Source organism: Apodemus sylvaticus, chromosome 11 (assembly GCF_947179515.1).
Source record: "Apodemus sylvaticus chromosome 11, mApoSyl1.1, whole genome shotgun sequence".
Taxonomy (NCBI): domain Eukaryota; kingdom Metazoa; phylum Chordata; class Mammalia; order Rodentia; family Muridae; genus Apodemus; species Apodemus sylvaticus.
The window spans coordinates 32,929,924-32,950,610 of record NC_067482.1 but is presented as its reverse complement, the minus strand read 5'-3'; the positions used below and the strand labels follow the sequence as shown (position 1 = coordinate 32,950,610).

At 47.6% G+C, this 20,687-nt stretch overlaps 2 protein-coding genes across 2 annotated transcripts in view; one reads left to right on the top strand and one right to left on the bottom strand.

Annotated features, from left to right (window-relative positions):
- Polr2b (RNA polymerase II subunit B) overlaps nt 1–3,906 on the top strand; it is a 36,911-nt gene extending 33,005 nt beyond the window's left edge. The window contains exons 24-25 of the mRNA XM_052198411.1: nt 2,837–3,032; nt 3,641–3,906. Coding sequence (XP_052054371.1) covers nt 2,837–3,032; nt 3,641–3,730 — 286 coding nt within the window. The 3' untranslated portion in view covers nt 3,731–3,906. The remainder of the gene's footprint in view (nt 1–2,836; nt 3,033–3,640) is intronic.
- Igfbp7 (insulin like growth factor binding protein 7) overlaps nt 3,831–20,687 on the bottom strand; it is a 55,345-nt gene continuing 38,488 nt past the window's right edge. Inside the window, exons 2-5 of the mRNA XM_052198418.1 lie at nt 8,514–8,623; nt 6,381–6,497; nt 5,716–5,842; nt 3,831–4,083 (exon numbers count right to left, since the gene is read on the bottom strand). Of these exons, the coding sequence (XP_052054378.1) occupies nt 4,064–4,083; nt 5,716–5,842; nt 6,381–6,497; nt 8,514–8,623 (374 nt within the window). The 3' untranslated portion in view covers nt 3,831–4,063. The remainder of the gene's footprint in view (nt 4,084–5,715; nt 5,843–6,380; nt 6,498–8,513; nt 8,624–20,687) is intronic.

Genomic DNA, 20,687 nt, shown 5'->3' with positions numbered 1-20,687 from the left:
CTTCCTTATCCCATCTCTTTCATTCCATAGAGTCTCGTGATAGCACAGGCTAGACTCAGACTCTCTTACACAGACAGTTGGGACCGTAGGTGTGTGCTCATGCAAGCTCACTGATGTATTTAAGAAGAATATTTTTATTACCTTTATCTAATTTTGCGTGTAGGTGTGTGTAACCATGGTCTGAGTGTGAGGGTCTGAATACAACATCTAGGACTTGGTTCTCTCCGTTCATCCTGTGGGTCCTGGGGATTGAATTCAGGTGAATTCAGGTCACCAAGAACCTTTTACCCACTGAGCCGTCTCTCTAGCCCAGTTTTGTATTTGAGGGAGCTCAGATGTCACACAGATAGATATGGTTGGAAAGGGAAGAATGTCTTTTTGTTGCTGTACTAAATGAAGAGTTACTTTAGTTTTTGTTTTTCTAAATCTTCATTTATTTTTGAGCCAGTGTTTTTTGTTTTGTTTTTCTTTTCCCTGTGACAGTATGTTTTTATATAATCCCGGCTGGCATGGTATTCACTTTGAAGGCCAGCTTAACTCTGAATAATGGCAACCTCCTGCCTCAGCCTCCCATAGGAGACTGATATTTACAGGCCTCACTTTCAGGCCTGCACTACTGTGCTTGGTGATTTGTAATTTCCTTTTTCTTTTTCCTATTTTCTCTCTATATAGGGAGGGAGGCGTGGTGGGGAGGGAGTTTGAGAGAGAGAGAGAGAGAGAGAGAGAATGAGAGAGATTCTGTGGCTTGGAAACAGCCTTCAGCTTGTGGCATTGCCTCAGCCTCCCACATAGTGTCAACTCTGGCATGAGACCAGCTCCACTTCTCTCTCTCCCTCCTCCTTCCTCCCTCTCCCTCTCCCTCCCGCCCTTCTTCCTTCCTTCTTTCTTCCTTCTTTCTTCTTTCTCCCTCTCTTCCTTTTTTTCCTTTTTCTTTTTAATAACTTTAAAAGTGTATGGGAGTTTTGCCTGCATGTATGTGTGTGCGTTGTCTGCATGCCTGGTGATAGCAGAGGCCAGAAAGAGGGTGTCGGGTCCTTTGGGAGCAGAGTTACAAGCAGTTCTGAGGTGTGGGTGGATGCCGGGAACCGAGCTCAGGTCCTCTGCTCTTAACTGTTGAGCCACCATCCCCAAGTTTAGTATATTGAAGGCTAGCTGTAATGACAACTCGGAAGCCTCGGCAGTGAATTTGTTACGTCACATTACAATCACTGGCTTACTTGGATGCCCTTAATGGTAGAGTGCAAGGCTAGCATGCCGGGGCTTAGTTCAATTCCGTTTTCCTCTGCCAAATTGTGTGCCACATGTGCAGTTTTACAGAATCATAATTAATCATTTGGGAAATATAGATTCATTGAATTATACAGATTTTACAATGTTAAATTCTATTCCACACAAAATAAAAAAACCCCACACTTGTCAATCTCTCTACTGAAGTATAGGAAGCTGTGGGGTATGAAGTAGCAGGTGATTTTGTAAAATTCTAATTTTTGCTCAGAAGCTCAAACTTTTAACCATTTGTAGTACATCCTTAATTGTTTCCCTTGGAGTAAAAGGTTGGCTTTGTTCAGTTCCTTTCATTTCTTTGTTCTGTAACAAAGTTTGACTCAACATAAGTAGTGTTACTGTTGGAGTAAAACTGGTCTTCCTTCCTGTGAGGGAGGGATCCCTGCTTAGTAGAGCCTGGCTCCTCTGCCTGAGAGTTTTGTTCCCTTCCTTACAGTCAGTGTAGGTGTCAGCATGGTGGCAGAAGGAAAGCAGTATTGCAGTATTACATGTGTAGCTCGGTCTTCCCAAGACCCACAGACTAACTTGAGAGCCTGTGTAAAGATGAGCATGCTGAAAATAAACCAGGGCTGAGGGAAGGCTCAGCGGCTGAGAGCACTCCCTGCACCTGCAGAGCTTCCGTCTGGTTCCCAGCACCATGTTTGCTCCATGTGCGATTCTCCCCTCTGTAGCTGTTAGTCACTGCACAGCTGGATGAGCTAGAGTACAGTTGATGAGAGCGCAGTTTCTACCTGTGCACCTGTGTTGGGTGGACAGACCCTCTAAGGCTGTGCCCTCAGCTTCTCACCTTGAGTTCCTATGGTAGAAGTGGAGTGAGTGCTCTCTTCCTCAGCGTACAGTATGCAAGCTCACTGTGTAGTATTGGGTAAGGCTGAATAGTGAGCCTTTTGTAGTAATGGCATTATAAGCCCGTTAGCTTTACTCAGTAATGCCTGTGCTCACAATGCACGTGTTCCCTCACTCGAATGCCCATCTGAATGCACGTCCCCTTGTCCCCTGGGAAACCTGCCCCACTCGCCTGTTGATAGTGTGTGTCACTGTACGTTCCTCCTCGGAGGCTCGTGGCTGGGGAAGCTCTCCTATTGGGATTGACTTTTAAGTGCACTTTCAGTATAGAATTGACCTCTAGAAAGTTAAGTGATGGCATGTTGAGTCTGCAGTGTATTTGAGGAGGAAACTTGTCTGCTCTCCTTGAGCACGTGATCTGTGACTTCATTTGGAGACCTGACGTATAGTAGATGCTTGGTTGCCTTTCCCCCTCCTCAGCAGGTTAGATTGCGAGGGCATAAAAATCAGAACCTGGTTCTGTACTGCTGCCTCTTGACTCGTCACTAATCAGGGCACTGTTTATAAGAACAGATGGGTACAGGGCCAATGGAGTGGTTCAGTGGGGAAAGGTGCTTGCTGCTAAGCTTAACTATTTGGGTTTAGTTCTCAGAAGAGAACCGACTCCTGCAGTCTGTCCTCCGACCTCTGCACAAGGGCATGTGCAGCATTCACAAATACACACAGTAAATATGTACAAACAAGCTCTTGGTTTTTGTATCAACAGTGACGGTGGCCTGCGCTTTGGAGAAATGGAACGAGACTGTCAGATCGCCCATGGTGCAGCACAGTTTTTAAGAGAAAGGCTGTTTGAAGCATCAGATCCGTATCAGGTTCACGTTTGTAATCTTTGTGGAATCATGGCGATTGCCAACACCAGGACTCACACGTATGAATGCAGGGGATGCCGCAATAAGACCCAGGTGTGTGTACACTCGATTCCATGGATGTTCCTATGCAGTAATCATGGCACACTTAGTGTAGTGGAATAGGCTGCTGTTTTCAGTTTTGATAGCAGGTCTCTGACATACTAGTTTGACAAGGAAATATAATTTGATTTTTCTAAAACAAGCTTAAAAGCAGTTTCACTAAGCTATTCATCTCAGAACTAGTAAGGCCTCACACTAGGAATCTAAACTTTTAAAATATGCTTATGGATATTTTGTGCGTCTGTGCACCATGTGTCAGCATTGCCCACAAAGGTCGGGAGGGCGGCGGATCATCTGGGGTGGAGCTCACAGGTGTTCTGAGCTGTGGAGCCTGGGAAGGAAGCCCAGGTGCTCTGGAAGGGCAGCCAGTGCTCTTAACCACGGCGTCATCTCTCCAGCTCAGCCAAGAGGTTTTCTTAAGCTTTGACTTGAATTTATCAGTTAGGAAGGGGGAGTAATGGCTTTGTTGGCAGAAAGGAGGAACAAAGCCTGCTTGGTCAGAGCTTCGTGAGGCCCAGGGTGAGTGTTAGCTAGCCCTCCCGCTCTGGAGGAGGGAGCGGAGCCGTTGAGCTGGCCTGCTGACCACTGTCTTCTCCCTGCAGATTTCTTTGGTGCGAATGCCGTATGCGTGCAAGCTGCTGTTCCAGGAGCTCATGTCCATGAGCATCGCGCCACGGATGATGAGCGTGTAGCCGGCGGATGTGCACGGCCACATTCCCTGACTGTCTGGATCTTGCTTCTGTGATTGTTGGGGTTTTTTTTTCTTTTCTTTTTTTAAAAAAAAGACAGAACTGTTGTGATAAGAATTTTATTTGTTTTGTTTAAAGCTATGCATGCTTTTTCTGTAAATAAACAATAAATTTTTGTAGATAGTCTTGATGTGTTTGATTTCTCTGTGTAACATCAGCTGGCTGTAATAAAGCGATAGTGGGTTAGGTTAAAAGACATGTGGCAGGCAATCGCAGGGTCAGAGCTGTCCGCTGTCTGAGAGCATGTTCAGCCGCAGGCTAGTGTATGTCGCAGGCTTAGAGCTGAACCCCTCCACCTGTTCAGAAGATAGAAAGAACAGTCACACTCGTGTTTGGTACGGCAGACTGTCAGTTCCTAAGTCAATGAGAATGGTAAATTATATGGCTAACAGGCAGGGGCATGGTAATGCGCTTACAGACCCAGGGTTCAGGCGTGGACAGGAGGATTGTTTAAACCCAGGACTTAAAGGCCTGGGCAACTTAGGAAGACCTCTGTTTGGTTTCTCACCCCTTCTCTCTCTCTCTCTTTCTCTCTCTCCCTCTCCCCCCTCTCTCTCTCCCTCTCTCTCTCTTTCCCTCTCCATCTCTCTGTCTCCTAAGAAAGTTTTCTCACTATGTAGCCCAGGTTAATCTTGAGCTCTTGACTTGTCTGCCTCAGCCTCCCAAATGCTGAGATTACAGACAAGTGCCCAAGACCATCCTTTAAAGAAAACAAAACAGGGTGGAGAGAGGCAGCTCTGCAGTTAAGAGCACTGGCTGCACTTCCAGAGGACTCAGGTTTGAGTCCCAGCATCCACATGGCCGTCCTCATTGTAACTCCAGTCCTGAGGGATCTGATGCTCTCCTCTGGTCTCTGAGGGCACTACATGTGCAAAGGTATGTGCAAGTACACCATTCCCATGCATAAGAACTGAGGTGGGAGGGGTGACAGAAACATGGGATAAAGGATGCATGAGACAAGCTGGGGTTCCCCGGGGAGGGCGAGCATTGCAGTTTCACCTACAAGAGCCAGTGCTGCTGTGTTGTTTAGGTGTGGAAAGGGGAGCTTTCCCATAAACTTGGGAGAGCATATTTTCCAAGTTGAGATCCAGAGACCCTAAGCAACTTTGCAGCCCAGCCCCCGTTCAGAACTTAGAAGAGTGCTGTTCGGAGCTGAGATTCTGACAGGTGGCCCAGCCCTGGGGTGCGCCACTGCCTGGATTCACCACACATCTTGGTGGAAAGGAAGAATTTCTGATCAAATACACTTTTGCTTGATAATGCCTTTCACTGCACAGCTGAGTGGCCTGGCCAGTGGAATGAGCTACCACATGCTGACAGGAAGCGTTGTTCATGGTCTGATGGAGTGTCTGGTCAGAGGTCACTCCAACAGCACTAACGGACATGTCAGGGAGCAGCACTGCTGTGTCGCTGTGTGATGGGTTCTTTGGAAGAAGCGTTCTAGGAGTGGAGCAGGACTCAGCTGAGTATTTGCCAACCTCTTTTCTAGCTTCTTTTAGGATTTATTTTTATTTGTTACATATATGTGTGTGTTTTATGTGAATGTATGCCATGAGTGCGTGGCTGCCTATGGAGGCCAGAAGAACGCACAGGAATCCCTGAAGCTGGGGTTACCGGCAGTTGTGACCTGCCCCAGATACAGCCTGGGGACTGAACTCAGTTCCTCTGGAAGAGCAATGTGTGTCACAGCGCAGAGGGGAAATGACACATAGAAGTCACAGGAATCCTGCTCGAGATGAGGCGGAGGCTAAGTCATGGTGACCCTCAGCCGACCACGTGTCCTCTCGAGGCGTGTGGTCTGGCTGTAGTTACATATGCTTAATTCACACTTCTGTAGACTTCATGCTTTTCAGAATTGCATTAGTGGTCATGCATGCTACTTGATTATTAAAACACTTCAGATTTAAATGGTGAGCTGGCTAACATACCTTTTTTCACTGGTATTTCATGTAAGGAGTCAACCACAGTGATTTTGGCCGACGCCGAAGCCTGCCCTTGGGAATTGGAGGCGTGGCACTCATACTCTCCAGTGTCTTCCTTACTTAGAGGCGACACCTGCGGAAGGTAAAGGCTCTTTAGTTTTCTGTGGAGGTCTTCTCTCTTTTACTGTGGCTTCTGTTACCCAGTGGGGTCCCTATGATGCGCAGGAGTTTGGGGGCAGAGCTGCTATTAGTGAAGTCCTGTGCCGGAACCCCGTGGAACGGCCGTATTCCAGTGGCATGGATGTCTTTCAATCACAACATGAATGTTAAAATTTGGGTAGGTGCACATACGTGTTGGGGGGGGGGGCTTGCTAGGTGCTGTGATCAAATACAGACTCAAAGGTTAAGCAAAATCACATACTTGTTAACCATGAATGATAATTCAGTTCTGTGTAAGGATTCTGCTTTGGACTTAGGCAAGCAGAATTCTCTTAATTCCTATTTTATTTTTTTAAACAAAGTAGCTTCAGCTCTTCCCTTAGTTCCTGTAGCTGTATCTGTACTACAACAGCAGGGCTGCTCCGAAGAAATGGGAGAAGAATAATTTCAGGCAGGCGACCGGGACGCTTTGCCAAGGCCTGGAGTTCCCAGAGGGCGGCTGTGGCACTTACCAGCACCCAACCAGTCACCTCATGCTTTTCCGGGCCACCCCGCGTCTGAATGGCCAGGTTCTCCCGGTCACCAGGCAAGAGTTCTGTCCTCTGAACTCCAGAGTGATCCCTCTTGACCTGAAAAATCAGAAGGAGAGTCTTAGGTCCCCGTGTGAAAACATCAAGTTGAAAATGCCACATCCCCAGAATTGTCTCCCGGACTTCGTGATTAGATTAAATCTAGCAATTTTCTCAACACTGTTCCTTTTCTGAATACTGAGCAAGCAGAATGGTTTCTTCCTGCCAATTTTACCTAAGCAAGGTGGGGTTTGTTTGGTTTTGTTTTGTTCTGAGACAGGGTCTCACTAATGTAGCCCTTGGCTGGCCTGGAACTCCCTATATAGACCTTGGAGATCTGTCTGCCTCTGTCTCCCAAGGGCTGGGATTAATGGTGTGTACCCTCTATCTGGCTTTTAAGAAACATGTTTTAGGCTTTTTTCTGGAAAACCTGTGGAGTATGTATGGTCGCCCTGCCTTCACCCACTAGTGCCCCCGGACAGTTTGATCCTTGGTTTGATCCTTGGTACTTTTTTTTTTGTTGTTGTTTTTTGTTTTGTTTTTTTTTTTTTTGTTTTTTTTTTTTTTTGTCTGCCTTGCTGTGTTTGACTGGTAAGCTGTCACACAGTGTACTTTGATGTTTGGGACCTTGGGGGGCTCTTCCTGTAACAACCTCATCAAAGACAAGCAGCAGCTAGAGTCCAGAGCCCAGGCTGCATCTTGCTCTGAGGGCTAAGACACGTGAAATAATTCCCACTGCTGTTTTGTGATAAAACCTGCCAGTTTCCATCCATGCTACAGAGATTCAGAAGGCTGTGTGTGAAGGGGAGATTCACCTCCCTTGGTTTACAGCCAATCCTTACTTCATGTCTGTCCTTTCCCACCTATTTTAAAGGTCAACAGCGTATGTTAATAAGGACTTTGGAAAAGATGTAAAGAACACAGGGAAAAGGCTTTTTTTCTGTTGTACACATCTAGCACCTCCGTTTCAGTAATATATTTTAAGACTTATAATAACCGAATTAAAAAACACATGAAACAATTTTCTTTCCCATTATTGCCTTTAACGGACGTTTCAGTTGCGAGGGACAGCCGTACTAGAACTGGGTCACCGGCCTGCTGTATTAGAACTGGGTCAACTCTGCCCACACCATGGTCCAGGCGTTTCCTGGTAACCGCACTCAAGCCAGGTAGTTTCGTAGTGGCCGCATTTCTCTGGCCACACGGGGGCGCCAGAGGCTGCCAGGAGCCCTGATTTAAACTAAGGCGGCTAACCCGGCAGCTGGGAAAGCTTTGCTGCCTCTGAAATCTTTAAAGTGTGAGGCTAACTCTGCCTTCTGCGGAGGAGGCTTTCCGACGGGAAAGTGAGGCCGACAGATTGAGAACAGAGATCAAGAATTCCAACCCTGATCGCATTTGGGTGCCCGGAGGCCGGAGCTGCCTTCTCTTTCTTTTTTGCCCCTCAGCTATATAAACTGAAATCAGTTATGGAGACGTCTGACAATGAGGCCAAAACCCCTCCTAGAATCTCTCCGAGTGCCAGAGGTCTCCCCTCTGCCCAGACAACAAACACACAAAACAACTGAGACAATCGTCCATTTTTGAGCTTGCCAAAGAAGCAAACTAGCTAAAAAGGGGTGTGTGGCTTTGCTGTTTGACTTAAAACAAAATTTCCTCTATTAGCATGAGTTTGAAGATTCTTCCTCACTTCATAACCTCCTGCATATATAGTCCTGCTGCCATGGACTGAGTGATACCACCATGTCTCTCCTGCTGTGTAGACGGTGAGCCTCTGTACCAGGAAGCCAAAATGAACCTTTCCTCCCTTGAATGTTTCTGTCAGGTAACATTTGGTCACAGCAAGGCAAAACAATGAAAACAGTGGGTTTAGATATTTCACCACGATTCTTGCTACCAAAATCAGGAGGTTGGGGAAGATACTTGCTGATATAGACAGAGGTCCCAGCTGCCACAGGCTACACCATCGTGGGGGCAGCAGGCAGTGATGCAGACGGAACTGTGCACTCCCAACGCCCTGGGCCGTGCAAAAGAAGCTTCCCGGGTGCACGATGCTTCCCTGAGGCCTGCACTACTCACTTTGTTCCAGATGAGGACAGGGGTTGGGATTCCGATGACTTCACAGCTCAAGTACACCTTGGCACCAGTGACATTCCAGATGTCCTTGGGGGGCGTCACTATGGAAGGACCTACGAAGGAAGCCAGAAAGCCAAGTCCATTGTTTAGCAGTCCATCATCAGTCAGGGTCTCACAACGCAGATCCTCATTTATGGGACCCTCCCCCCACTGTAGATTATCTGAAGTGCATCTCAAAGGCCAGCCGAGCAGGCCTCTTCCTGTCGCCAGCGTGATATTACAGTCTTCCTAGGGAAGGCAAGGACTGAACTAAGCAAACCAGCAAACACAACAACAAACGCAATTAGTAGGGGGAAAAAAACCTGTTTATCTAACAAAAATCTAGCAAAACTGTCTCCTTTCCCCCAGCCGAGCTTAAATGAGGTTTATTTTACCAGCTGTTTTGTATTAGCTGGACTTTTTTTTTTCATTAACACCAAGAAACTTCAGTTTCGAAATGCTCAATGCTTCACTTCCTTTGCTGACCAGCATGCTCACTTAGAGGACAGTGCTAACAAACAGCCACTCCTTGTATAACCAAAGAAAAACATACGAAGAAGTTATCTTAAAATGTGCTGCTGGGCGGTGGTGGCGCACACCTTTAATCCCAGCACTTGGGAGGCAGAGGCAGGCAGATTTCTGAGTTCGAGGCCAGCTTGGTCTACAGAGTGAGTTCCAGGACAGCCAGGGCTACACAGAGAAACCCTGTCTGGGGTGGTGGTGGAGGGGGGAGATGAGTAAAATGTGCTGAATGCACCCAGGTTCAAGAGGGGTGTCCTGGGAACTGGCGGGGGGGGGGGGTACAGAAGAGGGCGGGTGTCAAAGAAGGTGGGGAGAGGGTCTTTCTGCTAGTGGAGAAGGCAAATGCTCAAAACAGTGGCTGCCTTCTGTTGGGACCAAGCACCCAAAGAAAGGACAGGAGGGGGCTAGTTTCAGGGTTCTCGGTGGCTGGGTTCCCAGCAGTGAGCAGGTCTGGGGACAGCCAAGAGTGGCCAGATGATACTTCCCCATTCTGGAGTTCTGGAACCCAGTGATCACCTTTTCTCCTGTGAGTAAAAAGGCCATTAACTCAGAATCCATCCGTAGTGGGCGCCCCTTTTGCTGTAAGCTTGTATGACTCTCTGTTCCCAGAGTTGGTAAACTCAGGACGGTGAACCAAATTTGCCTTCCTAATTATGTCCGCGTGGCCTCCAAAGAACAGTCAGTTCAAACGTTTGGGGAAAATGCAAAGAATAATACTGTTTCATGGCATGTGAAAACTAGAAGAACTTCTCCTTTAATGTCCATAAATGTCAGTGGGGCAGCCTCATCCACCGGTTCACAGAGTGACCCTATCGCCCTGGCAGGACCAAGGGGTTTGCATTCCAGACTGTGTGGCCTAAATATTGTAGATCTGGGCCTTTACAGAATGAAACTGCTGACCCCAGCTTTAATCAACAGAAGAAAGAGACTAATCCGTAAACCAGAATCAAGAGAAAGGCCTAGAGCTTCCATCCTGCTCAGTCTCTCTTGAGCCCGGACAAGCAGAGTCACCGGATGATTTCTGCCTTGGCCCTGAAACGCCCACTTCTGACATCAACAGATATGGAAAGAGTCCTGGCCTCGCTTCCGGTTCCTCCCTGGAGGGGCCAGCACCCCAATATCACAGCAGGAGAGGTCTACATAGCTACCTTTTATTAATTAAGTTGCTCTAAATTGCTAATTTAAAAAATTACATTTATTTCTTTTTTTGTATTTCTTTTTTATTATTGGATATTTTATTTATTTACATTTCAAATGTTAGCCCCTTTCCCGGTTTCCCCTCCACAAACTCCCTATCCCATCCCACCTCCCCCTCGGTTCTCCCCCACCCATCCACTCCCGCCTTCCCTCCCTGGCATGTCCCTACACTGGGGCATCGAGCCTTCCCAGGACCAAGGGCTTTTCCTCCCTATGGTAGTCACATAGGTAGCAGAGGACAAGGCCATCCTCTGCTACCTATTCGGCTGGAGCTAGGGCATATCCATACAAGGCAGAGATGGACTCCGCGTATCTTCCCCTATTGCTTTCCATCTTATTTTTCAGAGAAGCTCTCTCAGTGAACTGGAAGCTCACTTGTTGGCCTTGAGCTCTGAGGCTTTGTGACCCGCTGATGTTACGCCAACAGCTGCACACCATCACACTGGCTTGAATGTGGGTGGCAGAGATCTCAACTCCATTGCCCACGGAGCAGTCTCTTTAGCCCACACACCTCCTTTTTAGTGGATCAAGTACTATTTCCCATCTACTGATTTGCAATGCCAGGATTCGGCTCCCTGGGCCCTCCAGGGAGCCTTGGGACAGCGTACAGTGGAGGGGACACAGTGCTAGGATTCCACAGAGAGACACTGCAGCTGAAGAACTAGACAGCCCTCCGGGGTGCTTTTCCCTGCCTCTGGAATGAGTAAGTTAATTATTCCCTCTGTCTGGGGTCTTCAAGCCTAGTTAAATATCTAACTACAGGGTCATCTTGTACCGGGGTCCTGGGAAAGGCACAACCTTCCCTTCTTGGCCTGGAAAACTGTCTTGCACAATCGGTATTCACAGGCCACAGAGTCCCCCCTCCCAACATCTATTTTCAGTGTGTATTAACGTCTGGAAAGGGCAAGGAAATGACCCCACTATGCAAGATTCTCCCACTCATCTCAAGGATTAGAAACTTTTAAAACAAATCTCTTGGGGCGGGTTTTTTTTTTTTTTTCTCCCTTTGTAAGAACGCACAACACAATCCGTTTCGAAAGCTCTAAATATATTTTATGTTTCCTTCTCTGTGGATTGCGGGCCCAAGTAGGAAGCATACACCGTGACTGGGAGTGTTGCTTTGTTTTTTTTTTTTTACAGCAAAGCTGGACACGGAGCAGAGCGAGGCTGTGTTTATATGTATGTTTCTGGCCTTGTCTCCCACATTTCCTAGTCTGAACGCCCTGATATAGAATGTGGGGCTCGCCCTCTCCCTAGCTTCCTCTTGGCTTCTGAGACCCCAAGGCTTGGACTCACACAAGCGGATCTGGCTGGCCTTTGAACTCCTTTCTCCCAAGTCCCCATGAGGACCCCCTGCTGCTCCGTCCTTCCCACACGGGCTGGGGACAGCCTGACTCAGACCTCAAGGGATCTCAAGAGGTTGTTCTGGGAAGGATATACCAGTTATGCCAAGGCTCTCAAGAGCTGGGGGTGGGGTGGGGTGGGGGCGGGGCGGGGTGGGGTCTGGGGAAGGCTGCAGCTCAGGCTCTCAGACAGAGCCAAGTAGCAAAGCTTCATGGGAATGGTTCTATTGTGAGGCGCTGCGTGTCCCCGTTATGCAACCTGCATTTGTCTTCCCAGAGGCAAGGCAGGGGCCTAGGAGCAGGGCCACAGACCTCCTTCAGTCTTCAAGCAGTTAGGATGAGTCCTGTTTTATTGAGACATCATCTCCTTCATGTAGCCCAGTCTGGTCTGGAACTCATGATCATGATCCTCCTGCCTCAGCCTTTGGAGTATTATTATTACAAGTAGAAGTGCTGTGCCTAACCTTCACTGTAGCAAGGCTTTTTTTCACACCTTTTTCTTCCTCCCTCCCCCCTTTTTCCCTCCCTCCCCTCCTCCTTCTTTTTTCCTTTTCCAGAAGGAGCCCAGCAGCGCCGGCTGTCCTGGAACTTATTTTGCAGACCATACTGGCCTTGCCTCATAGAGATCCACCTGCCTCTGTCTTGTGAGTGTCGGGATTAAAGGCGTGCCCTAAGCTTTGCATCTTTTGGGCCCTGTTAATAAACCTTGACCGAATGCTCTAAAGGGCCCTGTTCAATTCCTCAGTCTTTATGTATACGTCCTCTCCAAGTAAGTTTTTGTTTAATCATGAATTAATGTTTGCTTTTGTTATGATGTACAGGCCATCCACCAACCCACCCCCCCAGGCCATCTATTGTTTCAGCACCACATTGAGAGGACCGTAGACCGTGGTTCTCCTACTGTGTCATCAGTAATACCCTTCTGGTCCAGCCCTCAGCCATACGTGTGTGGATCCCCATCTGGACTCTTCACCAGTCTGTCTGTCCATGTACTTGTAACAGTAATATACTTCAGAAACCCACCCTGCTGATATTCGAGAACTAAAGGAGGGCTTATTACAATGGGTCTCCCTCCAGGTCTCTTACTATTCCAAGAAAAAGAGACTTTCTGGAGAAGCAAGAGTTCTTGAAAAACATTGGAGCCCATGAATACCCTGAATGAATGCTATCACCAGGAATAATGGGGTGGGGTGGGGTGCGATGGGGGTGGAGATGGAGGATGGGAGATGGGGTGGGGGATGGGGTCAGGGAGTGAGTTCACAATCAGAACCAATTGTGTGGTGAGCTCCTCTTGAGATACATAAAACACCTTGACTCAAGTGAGCTGAGTCCACTTGTAGATTATTGAAAACAAAAGATTATTGTTCATTTTGCTACCAGGCTGTGTGTAGAATCCTACAAGTTCTAGATACTAAAAGCCGGCATCATTCCTGCGCAGGGTGGGTGGGCAGGCCAGAGGATGGCTGTTAGCAGCAGTTCCTGGTGAGACACTGACAGAAAGCCTTGGCCATTGCGAATGACCTTGTTGCCCCAAGGCTAGACTCAAGAACACGAGGAAGAGTTGGACAAATGTCATCATCTAAATTGAAAAGGGCCACTACAAAAGGGCTTTCAGGCCTGGCACATCCTCTTCTGCAAAGGAGAGCCCCATCAATTAAAGACTAACAGATGACGTCATCGGTAGACCTCACAGTAGGCGGGGCAGGCTGTTTCCCATTGACTGTGTTGGTAGAGTCCACAGGTGTTCAGGGTTCTCCCCACTCACGTTGCTCAGAGCTGATACCCACGGTGTGTCTGCCTCTCTGGCCGCCTGGATCTTTGCTGCTTCCTGCTCTGGGAACTTCCTGGTACCAAGCAGGAGAAAAGGTACTCCCATTCCCCACCCCAACAGTGGAGACTGAATTTAGGGTCTTACACAGACTAGGTAAGCACTGTACCACTGGGCTCTATCCCTGACATCTTTTTAACTTTTAATTTTGTGTCAGGGTCTGATTCAAATGTCCTGACTAGCCTCAGACTAGCCTCAGACTCACTGTATAACCCCGGCATGCCTTGAACTTGAGATCCTCCTGCCTCAGCCTCCCTCACGCCTGTATTACCAAAACGGGCTGGAAGACTCTCGGCAAAGGCAGGATGTGGGCCTTATAGGAAGATGAGTGGAAGGGTGAGGAGAGACAAGAAAGGACTTCCCGGTGACTCGGGGACACCATCAGGGTCCAGGTCCTGTTGCAAGAAGAAGCTGAAGTGCTGGCTGACGCGACAGCCCCTCCCCCAGGCACAAAGGCCCTCACTGCACATCTTCCACTGGAAAGTAGCACCACTGCCAACTCTGGATCCCAGAGTTCAGTTCACAAAGGTCCTGCTTCAGCTCAATGCCTTTATTATCTTTATCAAAGAATTCCTCTTTCTAATCTTTCTTCCAAGAAAGTAAAAAAAAAAAAAAATCAGAATGTATTTCTGTTCCAAATGATAAAGACATTAGAAAGAAAGAAAGAAAGAAAGAAAGAAAGAAGAAAGAAAGAAGGAAAGGAAGGAAAAAGAGGAAAGAAGGAAGGAAAAAAAGATAAGACTTTAATTCACTCTCAGCCGATTTTTTGATGCAAAATTCTGAAAATCAAATCCCAAGGCCAGTTTGTGAGTCATGACATTGGCATCTAAGTTATCCTCTGTGTCTGGATTCCAATTAAAGAGGAAAATCCCAGATTTGTTTCTTCTTTTTAAAAAAATCTTATTCATTTTTTATATGAATACACTATTGCTATCTTCAGACACACCAGAAGGGAGTATCAGATTCCAGTACAGATGGTTGTGAGTCACCGTGTGGTTGCTGGGAATTGAACTCAGGACCTCTGGAAGAACAGTCAGTGCCCCTAACCACTGAGCCATCTCTCCAGCCCCCAGATTTGTTTTCAATGCATAGGGACAAACCCAAAAATAAATCTAATTATTTGCTTATCCATGCTTTTGTCCCACGAGGGATTTCAGGGTGGTAAACGTCTGTCTAGCAAATATCCTGTCTATAGGATGTCCGACTGTCCACGGCTCTTCTCTTCCGTTACGTATGCAGGCAGCTCCCGAGAAGAGCCAAGCTGCCTCAGTGCTGCAGGCGTGAGGAAAGGCCCGCCACCAGGCTCTCCAAACCCCAGAGTTCACTCTCCCAGATGTCTGTGCCCCAACCACGCTGCGCCTCTTTGCTCTCTTACCTGCACAACTCAGCTAACGCTCATTCCGTCTACTTTGCGTTCAAGTTCATTTCACTACTTTAAGAAAATTATTATTAGCCGGGTGGCGGTGGCAGCGGCGGCGGCGGTGGCGGCGCACGCCTGTAATCCCAGCACTCTGGGAGGCAGAGGCAGGTGGATTTCTGAGTTCGAGGCCAGCCTGGTCTACAGAGTGAGTTCCAGGACAGCCAGGGCTATACCGAGAAACCCTGTCTCGAAAAAGAAAAAAAAAAAAAAAAAAAAGAAAAAAAAATCTTAAAAAAAAAAAAAACACAAAAAAACCCAAAAAATTATTGTTGACTTCAGATCTTTGGTAATTTTTAAAAGCCATTCTTTGAAGAGAAAGAAGAAGGAGGGATGAGGTGGAGGAGAAGGAGAAGAAAAGAAAATGAAAATGAAAACAGACAACCCGATCCCCGGTGAACCCGGAGTGAGGAGTCATATTCTACATATTCTTTGGAAGAAAGCTAAAATTCAGTGAATGAACCAGTGTCACCCTAAAAGTTCCCAGAAACAGTTAGAAGCCACCTGTAATTTTTGTTTGCATCTTTGTCCCTTCTAACAATGTTCCAGACAAATGACTCAGACTACCAGCTTACTTCAGGAGTAGTCTCTTAGGAACCAAAAGTTACCATGTCCCGAGATGTCCCCAAAAGCATAGAGATGGAATAATTACAGATGGGCAGATCTACATTTGGAACATCACAACTTGGTTCTGAAGAAGTGAGGAAAGGCAATTCTCACAACTCACACAGATGCCGAGGAAATATAAATAATATAAATTAACCTCAAATACGACCAGCAGTTCATATAAGCTGATTTTATATAAAGTTGTAAAAGATGGAGTTAAAACTCATCATCCTATAAATACACACACACACACACACACACACACACACACACACACACACACACACACACGCATGCGGAGGGATAATACTCAAGAAGTATGTGAACAATGTCTCAGCCTCTTGCAGAACACAAAGCCCTCCACGTGACCTGAGCTGTCTCCACACAAGCTCTCCCGGGAATAGAACACTCGGCTCTGGATCCTTGCCTATGACTTTAGACAAACCACTGAGCCATTTCTATAGAACAAGAAGTTAGGACCTCTTTGGGGGTTTTTGAAGTGAGTCTACCTATCACGAATGTTGCAGAACACAGTCGACATGCATAAAGTTTTTGGGGTCTACTGTCTGGCTCTGGACATCATTGCAACGCAGGCAGGTCAAGCGGAGTTCTGCATCTGCCCAGCCATGTTGTGCAGGACTTGGTACTCCAGGCCACTGTCCCAGCGATGAATAAAATGGAACATACTTGAGTGTCACCTCTTCCCTAGTCAACTCATTTTTAAAGTCTAAAATGGCTGAGTAGAAGATGCCAGAAGTCATGTTTTGAGGCTGAATATGTAGTCCACCTAAGTTAGAAAATAAAGTTCTTCCCTACAAGATCTGTCCTCCAACGTCACATTGGCCTCACGATTTTAGCTCACCGCATTTCCCATCCCCCATGCCATCCCTGATTCTCCCTTCTAACCTCACTCTTCCTCATTCTCTCCAAGCCCGCTCTGCTCTCAGCCATCCTATTCACCCTCAGGGCCTCCCCGATGTCATTCTAGAACCGTTGCCTCCCCTGACACGTGCTCCCTCCTGGAGATGTCCTCCCCCCTTCTCATCTCTTGTCTTTATTTGAAGGTTGGGATCTGACCTCTCTTGGGCATTTTTAAAGCTGCTGTTCCCACATACGTCTTCTCCAAGGTTCTGTTGGCTTCAGAGCTCACCCCACATGGCTTAGCATATCATTTCGCTCTGGTGCTTTCCTGGCCGGACTCATGAGGAGGCCAGTGTTCCGACGGCATCTGCGCAGCCAGCAACTGTGACGTCTGATGTTCTTCATTGTTCCCTGGGAGGTGAGGGCTCGATGTGCTAGCCACATCAGAGTTCCCTGGTTAGGAGTCGAGAAGGTCTACACTGTCACAAAAGGGACCCATGTCCCATCGCTACATTACTTACCTGAAGTAGTGTCATAGCTACCTCTTACTGGCTGATCACCCATTACGATTTTGTTGAATCTCTGACTTGACTTTCTGCTGCCGCATGCCTTTTGGCTGCTGCCCACTACCAACCAGCCAACTAGTATATGCCACCGGAAGATAGAATTAATTTGAACATCCATCACTCAGAGCAAATTCCACAGGGAAGGGCAGCTCTATCAATCAGAGAGACTCACATGCAAAACAAAGCATTCTGCATCCCAGTGGTTAATGTTTCACCTCACGCTACACACGGCGTACCCAGATGAGGATAAGGACTTCTCTAAGCCAGGGTCCTTTGCAAACCGCATTCACATTGACTCTTAATGATTCCTGGCACTAGAATAGCTCATAGGGTATGGACTCTCATTACCAAATAAGGGGAAAGTGGGGGCTTGAGGAAGATTTCATACTCTGCACGTGGAAGAGTTCAGACAGCTTGGCAGAAGTCCCTAGATCGAGATGAGATTCTGATAACTCATCCAAGGGGGAAAGATGAAACAAAAGGTCAAAAACGGGAGAAGAATAGTAGGAAGGCGCTGGAGGCAAGAGGGGGAGGGGGATGGAGCGAGGAGACGCTTCCTGATATTAAGCGAGGGGAAGCAGCGACTGTGCAGCTAATTAAAGAGCAGAGCCATCTGCCAGGGTGAACCATCTTGGGAACTTCCAGAGGTGGGGTGATGCAGAAGCTGAATGCTGGTGTGGGAACCTAGCACATGATCTCAGGGGGGCATCTCGGGTCGGCAAAGGGGTGGGGGGAGAAGACAGTTCTAAATCCTAAGCAGTACAGGCCATGTGGAATTTCAGAGTTTCAGTTTAAGGACAGTTCATATGGTTAAATACTAGCTACTATTAGTCCTTAACACTATAGTGTAAATCAAGTGCCAAGACTTCAGAGTGAGGGGGCCCTGCCAAAATACTGCTTGGTGGGAAAAGTGGGTAGAAGTGTTTCTTTCTTTTCCCCTAGAAATAATCTATTAAGGCTGAATCTATTGGGAGTAGTTCAGCACACTTAGACCATAAAATGATATCAGAACATGGAGTGATCACTCAATGTGTATTAGTGTGAGCTGTAGCCTATGATTTGGGCTCTGACAGTCCTCAACTCTGCTGAATGAGGAGTCACATGACTCGTGGGGCATTTCAAGGCATGATTATGGAGGTCTTTGTGGGATCCGGACACTCTGGAGGCATAGGGTCTGGGGGTGGGGTAAAAAAGATGAAGATGTACTCAGAACCTGCAATGCGACCTAGTAACTAACTAGGTCGTGGGGAACAAGGGAAATCGGTACAAGCTGGTGACATAAAACATTAGAGGAGGTCACTATTCTCCAAACTGAAGCGGTGTCAGCCTGGCCAGGAGCCAGGAGTGATGGGTCTGGGTTTCCTAACTGCACTGACATATTGAACAGATGTTTTCGGTAACCGTGCAACATAAAGGGTTTCTTCACCACAGTCGCATACATGGATACCGTGGTGCCTTGCCCGCACGCGCCACCCCCATCACCCTCTCTCAGATCTATGGATGCGGGCTCAGAACAGAGTCAGAGCGCTGAGCTGCAATGGCAGGGCAAGCTCCACCTAGTTTCCAGTTTAACCTGGGAAAGGAATGTGGGTTCCTTCCTAGGGAAGGGGTCACTCTTCACTCTCCCTCTCTATGGGGAAGCCATGGGTTGCTGTGGCTTGCTGGGCCCATCTTCCCCTGCTCAGATCAGATGGAGAAATGGAAGCGTCCCCGCCTTGGATTTGCAGGGCTGGTCCTTTTGCAGAGCCGACATTATCCAATACAACAAATCCTGGTTGACTTCTGATAGCCTCTGAGTTAGTGACACACCCTGCTTTGGCTCCAGTGTTGATGCTAAGACTCTCCTTTGAGTGTAGTGTAGTCTATTTTCCCCCTCAAGGATAGATGAGAATATGGAGTGATCAGTGTTCAGAAGTCTTTTTTTAGACTGTGCATCTTATAGTAACTCCAAATCCTTTCCTGAGGTTTGCACTGACCATGGAATGTGAACAGAAAATTGCTTCTTGCGATTTATTGCCTTTAAAAAAAAAAAGACTTATTTTATATATGTGAGTACACTGTAGCTGTCTTCAGACACCAGAAGAGGGCATCAGAACCTATTACAGGTAGTTGTGAGCCACCATGTGGTTGCTGGGAATTGAACTCAGGACCTCTAGAAGAGCAGTTTGTGCTCTTAACCTCTGAGCCATCTCTCCAGCCCAAGATTTGTTGCTTATGAACAGACCTTATGTGGCTTATGAACGGGCATTTTCTTATTGTCTTCCCTTTCCTTGTGTGAATCCAGCCCAAGAACAAGGTACAGTACCGACAAAAGGTCTGAATTCAGAGTCTGTCCCCTCAGACTACTGCAGAATGTTCTAGACGGGTCTGAGTCCACCCTAAGGATGCTTCTGTCATTTGCGGTCTGGGCATTAAGTCAAACAAGGCGTGTTCAGGTGAGTGAACACATGAGCTCCCTCTGGGAGGGGAGATGAGCTCCAACAGGCCTCTGCTGCAACCTCGCCAAGTGGTGAGCTAACTATCCGCAGACCCCATCAAGTCGGAGTCTTTAACTACATGTGACTAACACGTGCCTGACTAACATCCACACACACGGTCATCTAGGCTGGGTGTTCTCTGAGGTAGTAGATAGAAGAACTGACTTTACAAAGTATATCTTTCTGAGGGGAAACTCCCTAGTTACCTGGGTGTTTCTTACTCATACTAACATACTCTTGGGAATCACAGGCCTGGCCTGTTTGGATTATGACTGACCATAAATGCAAGGTGTTAAGATATCACTTTTTCCGATTCTGCAAGCACAGAACTGCTTAGGGGAAGTTTCCACAAGAAGGCACTAATAGCCAAGCCAGGCAGACAGTCCTGCTCAATTCTTGGACTTCTAAAGGCTAGCTAGGTGGTGAGCTCCCAGAACTCCCACCCACAAGTCTATGGCAGCCCTGCTCTCCAAACAAACATCCTTAGGCATCCCAGAATCCTCTGGCACCTGGACGGACTTCCTGATCCCACTGTGGAGGGGGGACTCTCTGATCTGGGGGCTAGCCCAATAAAGGCTGCAGGCTGGTTACAAATAGATGTCCTCCTCCCTGGGGAGAAATACCTATGGGCCTCCCAGATGACTCTCAACATCATCCGGGTTGGACTATTTAATCTATTGGCTGGAACATTTGGAAAGACTGAGGAAGAGGGAGGTCTGAATTTACAGGAATCTCACAGAACTGACAACAGGAAGGATGAAGTTCCTCGGCATTCTGAGGACTGGGCCAGCCACGAGAGAGATCTGTACTTTAGGAACACCTTTGGGTTCCTAAGATTACAGGCTAACAGTTCTAGAAGCAGCCCTCAGAGTTTGTGTGTGCAGTAGAATCTGTTACCAGAAGTTGTCTAGCCTTTGGAAGGGCCCGCAGGGGATGCTGCAACCATAAGCATCCCCCTGGATCTTAATCAGTGGTTGGTTATTCAGTTACACATTGGACCCTCTTCTGGGCTCCAGAACACATGCGCGGTTAGGCCACATGCTCCGATCTCATTGGTTCTGGCCCGGGGAGGTTGTAACTGAGTGCTGCAGGGCAGGAAGTAGCTGGAGAGTAAGACAGGTAGGAAGATGGCGGGGAGGAGGGGAGGTGTACTGGCTGGTTCTGTGTGTCAACGTGACACAGGCTGGAGTTATCACAGAGAAAGGAGCTTCAGTTGCAGAAGTGCCTCCATGAGATCCAGCTGTGGGGCATTTTCTCAATTAGTGATCAAGAAGGGAGGGCCCATTGTGGGTAGTGCCATCCCTGGGCTGGTAATCTTGGG